The sequence below is a fragment of the Trichechus manatus genome, unplaced genomic scaffold, assembly GCF_000243295.1.
Source record: "Trichechus manatus latirostris isolate Lorelei unplaced genomic scaffold, TriManLat1.0 scaffold00052, whole genome shotgun sequence".
Classification (NCBI taxonomy): domain Eukaryota; kingdom Metazoa; phylum Chordata; class Mammalia; order Sirenia; family Trichechidae; genus Trichechus; species Trichechus manatus.
The window spans coordinates 12,790,649-12,802,787 of record NW_004443988.1 but is presented as its reverse complement, the minus strand read 5'-3'; the positions used below and the strand labels follow the sequence as shown (position 1 = coordinate 12,802,787).

Below are 12,139 nucleotides of genomic sequence, written 5' to 3'. Positions count from 1 at the left end.
GTATGAGGCATTGAAAACTGGGCAGTCTGAATTTCGAAGGAAGTTTTTGGAAGAACTTTTTTGAGAAGGAAATACAGGAGGAACCATTGAAGGCCTTCACCCCACTCCATTAGGGTTTTGTCTTTTGGTTTTTTTTAGAGTAATTGATATTTCTGTGTCTTTCCTTAACATGTTGGAATGACTCTTCAATGCATGGATATTGAAAGCAGCTAGTCAGATCGTTCATTGTGTTGATTTTTAATCACTAGGGTTACTGTGAAAAAGTCCCATGTGTCCTTCTGTTGTTCGGGCCTTATCCGTGCTCATAATATTCCATTCTGAATGTACCTTGCAAGATAATGCTAACTAACTAGAAATACTATCTGTGGTTTATGTCTTTATATACCTCTTTCCTCTTGCCTTCGCTGATTTCAGAAACATTTTTTAAAAGTTACATTCAGCACATTTAATCTTTTTCAAGTAATAAGCTCAGTCTTTTATTCTTTCCAACTGGCTTAACTGGCAGTTTTTGTTTTTTATTCTAAAATCTAGATGTCAAGTTTAATGTGTAATGCTTTATACACTGAACTTAAAAATCTGGAATATGTTGGCCCTACTCCTGCCATAAATTACTTTTAGTTTTCAGTTATGCTGTTGCTTCTGTAAAAGTAGCTTTTTCCCCCTTACTCTAAAATTACTACTCATTGTAGAAAATTTTGGCAAATACAGACCACCGTTCGGAGACTTCCACTATTAATAGTTTATATCCTTCCAGATTTACGTGTATATACATACGCTTATCTGTGTCAAACTTAACATCAACACATATTATAACCCTATGTATGCTGTTGCTCAATTCTTTTAAACATCTGCTCTCTTCATATGAATATAAAAATCTTTGTTCTGGAACATTTTTCCTTAACCTTGGAAAATCACTGCCATCTAAATTAAACTATCTTCTGAGTAACCTCACTAGCTCACAGGTTTATCAGAATTACTTTGCATAATGGAAACTAAATTTTTAAGTTTTCTGAATATAAAGCTTAATTATTATATTGGCTTTTTCATACTACACATTTCCTATCCAGTGGAATGTGTGCGTGCTCCCTCACTCCTGTGAGAATCACTGGTTTACTATTTACCACACCAAAAAAGTAGTCATTATTCACCCATTTTGGATGTTAAGATGGTAAGATTTTCCTGAATGAAATTATTAGGGATTACAAGAAACTCAGACGTTCTAGTTATGTATAGAACATTAGAACTTTTTTTTTAAGATGAAAAATTGTCATAGTTTTTAAATTCATATGTATTTTAACAGTGTTCATTTTTTAACAGGTGGCCAATATGTTCTACATTGTAGTGATTATGGCTCTTGTATTACTTAGTTTTGGTGTTCCCAGAAAAGCAATACTTTATCCTCGAGAACCACCATCTTGGAAGCTTGCTAAAGATATAGTTTTTCATCCATACTGGATGATTTTTGGTGAGGTTTATGCATATGAAATCGATGGTAAGGATTTGTGGTTATGAATGCTTATGCACTCATCTCGTGGTTATTTTATGTCTTAAAGTCAGTATTGCATTATAGTAATGCATATTTTCAGAAGTCATACAGTGACTAGCCTAATCCTCCCCAGAGTACATTAGTTAACCCCACAAGAGAGACTTAGCAAAAATTAATTGAAAAAAATTTTTTAGAATGTTTTCAGCTTTAAGTAGTGGAAATCTGACCTATACTTGCTTAAACAATAAGAACAGTTTTTAGTTCACATAGTAAATTCACAGTCCTATTTTTTTCATCTCCCTGGTCTGTTGTACAGTGTCTGTTGCTTACAGGCTTCCTTTGTGATTATAAGACTCTGTCACTAGCATTAAGAGAAAAGAGACACTGTCTGTTGTTCCTCTTAAGAGGGAAAGCATCTCTTTCCCAGAAACCCCCTTTTGAACCTGTGCTTGAATATCACTGGTGCTGAGACTGGCTTCAGCCTGCCTATCACTGAAACAGTTCTTGGCAAGGGGAATAGTCTTAACCATGATTAGCTTAGACCAACCAGGGTATATTGGATATTGAGTGTTTACAATGTTCATGACCAAAATAATGACTCTGTGAATTTTGAAAGTATACAGCATGTTGAGTTTTACAGGGGATATCAGGTTTTTATCAAAATTTTTTAAAATTATTGAACTGTAAAATTCAACTGTAAATCTGTTCACCCATTTCAGTGTGTGCAAATGATTCCACTGTAAAGAATATCTGTGGTCCTGGAACTTGGTTGACTCCATTTCTTCAAGCAGTCTACCTCTTTGTACAGTATATCATTATGGTTAATCTTCTTATTGCATTTTTCAAGTAAGAATTTTATTCAGTTGCTTATTGTAATGAGATAAGTTAACATACAGTCCTACTTATTTCTGAGGAAATATACAGAATTTGAAATCTAAAAATGTTATTGAGGCTTAAACTACTAAATTTATCTCTGAAAAAGTACAGATGAGAAAACATGCATTTTCAAATAAAATGAGTTCTAAATTTGAGACTCTTGATATCTTTCATCAAGCTTTTTTCTTTTTTTAATTGAGTTTGGGATTTTTACTAGGTTGCCAAGGAATACACATTCAGTACAAAAACAGAAAGGCAAACAAAATCTATTGATAATCCCACTCTTAATATTTTGATACATATCCTTCTGTCATTTTTTATGAATATATATTTAAAAAAAAAATTTCTGTAACGTAATGTTATTACATTTTTGTGAACTGCTTTTAACTAAGCAAAACATCATGAACATTATCCCACATCTGTCAGTATTCCTCCTCAGTCTATTTTTAATGGCTACCTGGTATTCCCTGATAATAAACCATAATTTTTCAGGTCAGTATGCTTTATTGCTCCAGTTGTTTGTAATTTTTGTTCTTAAAAACCACAAAACTAGATTGTAGTTAGATCGTTTGAACAATTCTTCAGTATTTCTTTAGAATGTTTTTGTAAAAGTAGAACTGCTCAGTGTATAGACATGCATATATACATATTTAGGGCTTTTTGCTTTATTTAAGTCAAAATGGGCCTATGTCCCCAAATCCCTGACCAACACCAAGTATTATTACAGATTAACGGTTGACACTTCAATGGTACATAGAAGGACCTTGGTTTTATTTGAATTTGTTTTATTACCATTGGGGTTGATTAGTTTCTTACATTTAGCCATTTGTATATAAACTTAAATCTTAAAATCATGTTCTCTGCCTATTTTTCTGGGAGTTTTTGGTGAAGATATTTCACATTATCAACCTTTTGCCTTTCTCTTGGCATGTATTATTTCCAGTTTCACGTTTGCCTTTTACTCTTGCTTATGGTAGTGTATTCTTTGAATCCTTATTTAGAACAGAATGATAATAAAATCTTTAGGATTTAAAGCTTCAAAATGTAAGTTTATTTTTATTCTTCATTATTCAAGCAATGTGTATTTACAAGTGAAGGCAATTTCCAACATTGTATGGAAGTACCAGCGTTATCACTTCATCATGGCTTATCATGAGAAACCAGTTCTGCCTCCGCCACTTATCATTCTTAGCCACATAGTTTCTTTGTTTTGCTGCATATGTAAAAGAAGGAAAAAAGATAAGACTTCAGATGGACCAAGTAAGTAAAAATATTAAGGCAAATGTTTTCATTTGATCACTTAGTATTGCACTAAAAGCTAAGTATTGAATTCGATTTACTTGATTAGTGTTGTTATAAAGGCTTTTGTTAAATTAGCCAAAACATAAAAAATTTAATTAAGGCGGTATCTATAAAGTAGATTTAGAATTAAACTTCTTTTTGAATTTGGTATTTCAATTTGTTTTATTAAGATGATGTAAACCATAACACTTTTGCTGTTCTGTAAGCCATAACACTTAGTGCATTAAGTACACTGAACGAGGCTAGTCACCATATCAAACAGCTCTGAATATTACAGTTGCTTCCTTTTGTACCCACTCAGTTCTTAAATTTTTCTGCGTGGATATGTGAGGGGAGAGGTGAGAGAGAGAGACGGGATTGTTGTGTAGGAAAAGGAAATTAGAAGAGGAGGAAGTACTTGAAACTACTTTGCTGACATCACACTGTGAGTCAAGAAAAAAGAGATACTTGTGTAATGCTTTAGAGGCACAGCAGTAAAAAAACTTATAAGCTAAAGTTTGATTGCTTGATAGCTCTTCATTGATTTTTTTTTTTCCCCTCTTCTTTCCCTTTAGAACTTTTCTTAACAGAAGAAGATCAAAAGAAACTTCATGATTTTGAAGAGCAGTGTGTTGAAATGTATTTTAATGAAAAAGATGACAAATTCCATTCTGGGAGCGAAGAGAGAATTCGTGTTACATTTGAAAGGTTTAGAAGCATTTTAATTATAATTGATTATATGTCAGAATGGGTTCTATTAGTTATGTCTCTTACACAGTCATTGTTCAGTTTTCATTTGTTAAATATGTTTAGTAATAGTTTTACATTATATATTGGGAGGCAGTTCAATTCTTCTAATACTTCAGATAAGTCAATCTCTTATTATTTTTAGACATTTCAGCAGGATGGGTAAAACTGTCCTCATTATTTTAAAGCATTTGTTTCTTTCCATTACCTTTTCTACATTGTGACATATATGGTGTTTGTGTAGTTACAGGGATGGTAAGGGTAGTTATGTCTGTGTAGCTGTATTCACATTTTTTGTGTTACTTAGAGAAATTAGAATAAACAGCCTGTGAAGCATAAATAGTGTTTTAAACCTTGCATATCATTATGATAGGATTAGCACAGGATCCTTCTTAAACGAAAAGTGTGTCTTGCATAAATAACTGTACCCTATTTTCTCTCTTAACTTGTTTAAGCGTATATAAAATTTCTCACTTTTTACCATTATCATTTATTGAGATTACAAAAAGAATTTCTGAAACATTGATTTTTCACATATGAAAAAAATGTTTTTCCCCCTCCAGAGTGGAGCAGATGTGCATTCAGATTAAAGAAGTTGGAGATCGTGTCAACTACATAAAAAGATCATTACACTCATTAGATTCTCAAATCGGCCATTTGCAAGATCTCTCAGCCCTGACTGTAGATACATTAAAAACACTCACTGCCCAGAAAGCTTCAGAAGCTAGCAAAGTGCACAATGAAATCACACGAGAATTGAGCATTTCCAAACATTTGGCTCAAAATCTTATTGAAGATGGTCCTTTAAGACCTTCTGTGTGGAAAAAGCGCAGTATTGTAAATACACTTAGCTCTTCTCTTCCTCAAGGTGGTCTTCAGAGTAATAATCCTTTTCTTTGCAATGTTTTTATGAAAGATGAAAAAGATCCCCAAAGTAAAGTATTTGGTCAGGATTTACCTGTACTACCCCAGAGAAAAGAATTCCTTTTTCCAGAGGCTGGTTCCTCTTGTGGTGCCTTATTCCCAAGTGCTGTTTCTCCTCTAGAACTGCGACAGAGACTACATGGGGCAGAAACCTTAAAAATGTTTAGTAAAAATCAAAAGTTAGGTAGTTCATCTAATAGCATACCACATCTGTCATCCCCCCCAATGAAATTTTTTGTTAGTACACCATCCCAGCCAACTTGCACAAGCCAGTTAGAAACTGTAACCAAAGATCAAGAGGTTGTTTGCTCTAAAGCTGCAGAAGGAGATAATACAGAATTTGGAGCATTTGTAGGTAAGTTTGGCAGGCCAGTGTTTTTATGTTAATAATATCTATTATAATTATCATCTTATAAGTAAAAATAGTTAATAAAAACATTTACTTTTGTGACAAGCAGACTGCTTTTTCATAGAGTATAGTTCTAAAAATTTTAAAAGGAACCAGAAGTGGAAGAATCGGTTGAATTGAGCTTTACTAGTTTGATTGGCACATACGTCTTTGGTGCATTTTATTTTAATAATGATGTGGAAAATTTATGTGGGCTCTGTCTTGAGTTTAAGAAACTTCAGTTGAATTTGATCAATTCCTGTTGAAAGAACCTGAGAACAATTCTTAAGTGTTAGGTACTTGGGAAACAATAGGAAGTCACAGGGAAGGCTAGAAATAACTAGTAAACCACAATACTTTATAAGTAGGGTGACTATATAATTTTTGTCAAACTTCAAGCATTCTACGTTCCGATTATTAATGGATGTTTGCAGCTGTTTCTTCTCACTTGGAGTCATGCCACATCAGCAAACGAAGGTCCCAAAAGCTTGACTCCATCCACGTCGTTAAAGTCGACTCTACTTTGAGGACACAGCTCTTCTTCCGTCATGTTTTGAGCGCCGACCTGAGGAGCTCATCTTCTGGCACTATATCAGATAGTGTTCTGCTATTCATAAAGTTTTCACTGGCTAATTCTTTTCAGAAGTAGACCACCGGCTCCTTCTTTCTAGTCTGTCTTAGACTGGAAGCTCAGCTGCAACCTGTCTGCCATGGGTGACCCTGTGTATTTGAATACCTGTGGCATAGCTTCCAGCATCACAGTAACATGCACGCCCCATAGTACCGCAAACTGACATATGCCTGCTGAATCTAGGAAAACTGGAAATCGTCAAAAATTAAATGGAACGTGTAAACACTGATGTCCTAGGCGTTAGTGAGCTAAAATGGACTGGTATTGGCCATTTTGAAATGGATAATCATATGGTCTACTATGCCGGAAATGACAGCTTGAAGAGGAATAGCATTGCATTTATCATCAAAAACAACATTTCAAGATCTATCCTGAAGTACAACGCTGTCAGTGATAGGATAATATCCATATGTCTACAAGGAAGACAGGTTAATATAATTATTATTCAAATTTACGCACCAACCACTAAAGTCAAAGATGAAGAAATTGAAGATTTTTACCAACTTCTGCAGTCTGAAATTGATCGAACATGCAGTCAGGATGCATTGATAATTATTGATGATTGGAATGAGAAAATTGGAAACAAAGAAGAAAGATCGGTAGTTGGAAAATATGGCCTTTTTGATAGAAAGGATGCCAGAGATCGTATGGTAGAATTTTGCAAGAACAATGACTTCTTCATTGCAGATACCTTTTTTCACCAATATAAATGGCAACTATACATGTGGACCTCTCCAGAATGAATACACAGGAATCAAATCAACTACAACTGTGGGAAGAGATGATGGAAAAGCGCAATATCATCAGTCAGAATGATCATATGCAAGTTCAGGTTGGAGCTGAAGAAAATTAGAACAAGTCTACAAGAGCCAAAATAAACAACCTTTAGTATATCCCACCTAAATTTAGAGACCATCTCAAGAATAGATTTGACGTATTGAACACTAATGACGGAAGACCAGATGAATTGTGGAATGACATCAAGGACATCATACATGAAGAAAACAAGAGGTCATTAAAAAGGGAAGAAAAAGAACAAAAGAGATGTTAGAAGAAACTCTAAAACTTGCTCTTGAACGTGAAGTAGCTAAAACAAAAGGAAGAAATGATGAAGTAAAAGAGGTGAGCAGAAGATCTCAAAGGGTAGCTCAAGAAGACAGAGTGAAGTATTACAATGACACGTGCGAAGACCTGGAGTTAGAAAACCAAAAGGGAAGAACATGTTCGGCGTTTCTCAAGCTGAAAGAACTAAAGAAAAAATTCCAATAGTGAAGGAAGCATCAAAAGAAGATGAAAGGATTACACAGAAGCCCTGTACCAAAAGGAATTGATTGATGTTCAACCATTTCAGGAGGTAGCATATGATTAGGAACCGATGTTACTGAAGGAAGAAGTCCAGGCTATACTGAAGTCACTGGTGAAAAACAGGGCTCCAGGAATTGACGGAATACCAATTGAGATGTTTCAACAAATGGATGCAGTACTGGAAGTGCTCACTCGTCTATGCCAAGAAGTTTGAAAGACAGCTCCGTGGCCAGCCGACTGGAAGAGATCCATATTTATGCCTTGTTCCTAGAAAGGTGATCCAGCTGAATGCAGAATTATCAAACAGCACCATTAATATCACATGCAAATAAAATTTTGAAGAAGATCATTCAAAAGCAACTGTAGCGGTATATTAACAGGGAACTGCCAGAAATTCAAGCCAGATTCAGGAGAGGACGTGGAACCAGGGTTATCATTGCTGATGTCAGATGGGTCCTGGCTGAAAGCAAACAATACCAGAAAGATGTTTACCTGTGTTTTATTGACTCTGAAAAGGCATTCAACTGTGTGGTTCATAGTAAATTATGGATAACATTACAAAGAATGGAAATTCCAGAACACTTAATTGTGCTCATGAGGAACCTGTACATACATCAAGAGGCAGTTGTTCGGACAGAACAAGGGGATACTGCGTGGTTTAAAGTTAGGAAAGGTGTGTGTCAGGGTTGTATCCTTTCACCATACCTATTTAGTCTGTATGCTGAGCAGATAATCTAAGAAGCTGGACTATATGAAGAGTAACGAGGTGTCAGGATTGAAGGAAAACTCTTTAAAGACCTACATTATGCAGATGCACTACCTTGCTTGCTAAAAGTGAGGAGAACTTGAAGCACTTACTGATGAAGCTGAAAGACCACAGCCTTTAGTGTGGATCACACAACAACATAAAGAAAACAAAAATTCTCACAGCTGGACCAATAAGCAACATCATGATAACAGGAGAAAACACTGAAGTTGTCAAGGGTTTCATTTTACTTGGATCCACAATCAACACCCATGGAAGCAGCAGTCAGGAAATCAAAGGATGCATTGCATTGGGCAAATCTGCTGCAAGAGACCTGTTTAAAGTGTTGAAAAGCAAAGATGTCACTTTGAAGACTAAGGTGGGGCTGACCCAAGCCATCATGTTTACAGTCGCTTCATATGCGTGTGAAAGCTGGATGATGAATAAGGAAGACCAAAGAATAATTGATGCCTTTGAATTAATGATGTTGGAGGAGAATATTGAGTATACCATGGACTGCCAAAAGAATGAACATATCTGTCTTGGAAGAAGTAGGACCAGAATGCTCCTTAAAAGCAAGGATGGCGAGATGACTTCTCACGTATTTTGGACATGTTATTAGGAAGGATTAGTCTCTGGAGAATGACATCGTGCTTGGTAAAGTAGAGGGCCAGCAAAAAACAGGAAGACCCACAATGAGATGGACTGACACAGTGGCCGCAACAGTGGGCTTAATTTAAGCTTAATGATTGTGAAGATGGTGCACAACCAGGTAGTGTTTTGTTCTGTTGTACATAGGGTTGCTGTGAGTTGTAACCAGCTTGACGCCACCTAACAAGAATGACTACAGGCGATGACATTATTTTAATAGACAAGGAAAAACAAAGTTCTTATGTTGTAAACCGTTTTTTTTTTTTTAATGTTAAAGGACACAGAGATAGCATGGATTTACAGAGGTTTAAAGAATCATCAAATAAGGCTAAAGAAGTATTATCCGTAAGTAAATTTTTATCATACAGCAAGCACAGTTTTATTATATATCACTACTTTGAAGCTTAGTCCAAAAAAGAATTAGATTTTTTTTTTTTTCAGTAAAAATACAGTCTTAGCAGAGACCATGATCATCATGATGACCCATACATTTTAAGCTATGAAAAAAATGAACAAGTGGCTTGGTATTTCTGATACTAAGAATTTAAATTTAAGAAAATCACCCCTTTGGCATTCCTCCGTTTAAATATGCTTCTTCGTATAGATTTTTTTCATTTTCATTATTGATCTCACTTCTTTCCTATGACCAAAAATTTGTTGAAATATTACCGTGCCTCTCAAGGAACCTACAGACTTGCAGTAAAAGCCGTATATGTTCTTAACTACAATACATTTGCATAAACTGCAAATGCGAAATAATTCAGTCACCGTTTTTTAAGTAAGTTTAAAAATGTATAGAATACCTAGTGAAAAGATGTGATTCCTGCCTGAAAATAGTTTTTGTTTTTAAAAATTTCTTGTGACTATTTATAGCCTTAAAGGTAATAATGTGGCTACACCGAGATAATTCAGATGACCTGAAAAAGTGTTTCACATCTTCATCACTTAAAAAATATGAATTCTGGAAATGATCAAATGACAGGTACAATGAAAACGAGATTTTTCCTAAAGCTAATGCCAAGGAAATGATGTTGACATAAGAGTTTTCCATGAATGATTCATCCTCATATGTTCTACAGTTAATTGTATAGTTGTTGTCAAGGCACATCAGTTATTATCCTATGTATAAAAGACTCAGATGCAGTTTGATGATAAAAATAGTAACATTTGTATTTTCATAGCATATATTCTGATTAAAGTATTTTACTACAATGTCTATTAACTAGATACTGTTAACTTGGAATTTTAAGTGGTGATCATAAGGCAAATTGAGATCTAATGATTACATTTTTTTTCCTTAACCGTAATTGCTTTTAAGTAAATAGTTGCATGATTTTCTTACTTCAAATAGGAGCAGTGGAATGATGTAAGAAACACGATTTTGGAGAATAGAGAGATGCCTAAACATCAGGTAAGGTCTCTTTACTATATGGGGAGTCGGAAGGTCAGCCTAAAATATACATATGCCTTTAGATTGAGGAAGTAGGTATAAGTTCAGTGTACTTTTCAAAAGACTAACAGTGTTTTCTAACCCTTTTAGTTCTGTAGCATCTTTGAAAGTTCTGAATTTTATATTATATATGACTTAAGAAGGGAGGAGAGAGCTGAACAAATGGGAAAAATAGAGAAAGCTTTGCCAAAGTTGATTTTGTAATTATTATGATATTGTATATGTACATTCCATGTGGTGTTTTTCTTTAGCAGGTTTCATCTGAACTGAATTTTATTGGTAAATGAAGTGCTTTGTGGGCTGTCATTAATTTTAGTATAATTATTTATAATCTGGAATTACTTAACTTAATAGAGTTTGTTACCATTCATACTCCTTTCTTCCTGTAGGCAAATATCCTTTCAGTAAAAAGCCAAAACCATACTGGACCAGTAGAGACCCGAGGAACCCCTGAAACTATTGCCCTAAGATACCCTTTGAACTTGGAACTGAAGCCACTCCCAGTGGTCACCTTTCATCCAAACAATAGATTGGCTTATAAAATAAAAAAAAAAAAAAACCCAAACCAAACCTATTGGCTTTGAGCGATTCCAACTCTTAGTGACCCTATAGACAGAGTAGAACTGCCCCATAGGGTTTTAAAGAAGCAGCTAGTGGATCTTAACTGCCTACCTTTTGGTTAGCAACTGTAACTCTTAACCACTGTGCCACCAGGGCTCACTAGCACCTGTGAATACTGTGCTCTCTTAAATAATCAACTCTATGAGACCAAATGGTGAGCATTTACACTGAAACAAAAATGAGAAGATAAGGAGTGTCAGGGAAGCTAGATTAATGGAAACAGAACAAAAAGAATGAAAATAATGAGAATGTTGACATTATGAAAAGTATAATCAATGTCATAGAAAAAGTTGTATGAAAATTGTTAAATGGGAACCTAATTTGCTATGTAAACCTTCACCTAAAACACAATTTTTTTTTTTTTAAATAGGGGCAAACCCTGTATATTATTACTTTGACACAATTAGCCAATCCTGTGTCAGTGTAACAGCCCAATGCCTCCCATTTTAGTCCTTTTTTTATGGTATACTTATATATTCAAGTAAGGTGTACATTGTAAGTGGGAAGTATATTATTTGTTCACTTTATTATTAGTAAAGCCTTTTAAAAAATATTTTGCTTTTGTGACTGGGGACTTGGAGTCATAAATTTTTTTTTTTTTAATTGTCCTTTAGGTGAAGGTTTACAGAACAAATATTTTCTCATTAAACAGTCAGTACACATATTGTTTAATAACATTGGTTAACAACCCGAAGACGTGTCAACTTTTCGACCTTTTCTTTTTGGTAAAAATATACATAGCCAAAGATACACCATTTCAAAAATTTCTACATGCACAATTCAGTAACATCGATTACGTTCTTCCAGTTGTGCTGCTATTCTCATGTAGGATGAAGGTTTACAGAACAAAATAGTTTCTCATTAAACAGCTAGTACACATGTTGCCCTATGACAATGGTTAACAACCCCACTGCATGTCAACACTGTCCTTACTCAACCTTGGGTTCCCTATCACTAGCTTTCCTGTCCCCTTCTGCCTTCTAGTCCTTGTCTCTGGACTACTGTGCCTCATTAGTCTCGTTTTGTTTTATGGG

General features: G+C 34.8%; 1 protein-coding gene across 7 annotated transcripts in view; it reads left to right on the top strand.

Moving 5' to 3' along the window:
• The window catches only part of TRPM7 (transient receptor potential cation channel subfamily M member 7), a 176,138-nt gene that overhangs the window by 128,455 nt on the left and 35,544 nt on the right, over positions 1 to 12,139 (top strand). For all 7 annotated transcript variants that reach the window (XR_002824320.1, XM_023732465.1, XM_023732467.1 and 4 more), the window contains 7 exons: positions 1,318 to 1,492; positions 2,206 to 2,332; positions 3,438 to 3,622; positions 4,219 to 4,351; positions 4,954 to 5,669; positions 9,312 to 9,379; positions 10,386 to 10,445. Coding sequence is in view for 6 of the 7 variants with exons in the window: in XM_023732465.1 (XP_023588233.1) it covers positions 1,318 to 1,492; positions 2,206 to 2,332; positions 3,438 to 3,622; positions 4,219 to 4,351; positions 4,954 to 5,669; positions 9,312 to 9,379; positions 10,386 to 10,445 (1,464 nt within the window). In the remaining variant the exon portion in view is untranslated. The remainder of the gene's footprint in view (positions 1 to 1,317; positions 1,493 to 2,205; positions 2,333 to 3,437; positions 3,623 to 4,218; positions 4,352 to 4,953; positions 5,670 to 9,311; positions 9,380 to 10,385; positions 10,446 to 12,139) is intronic.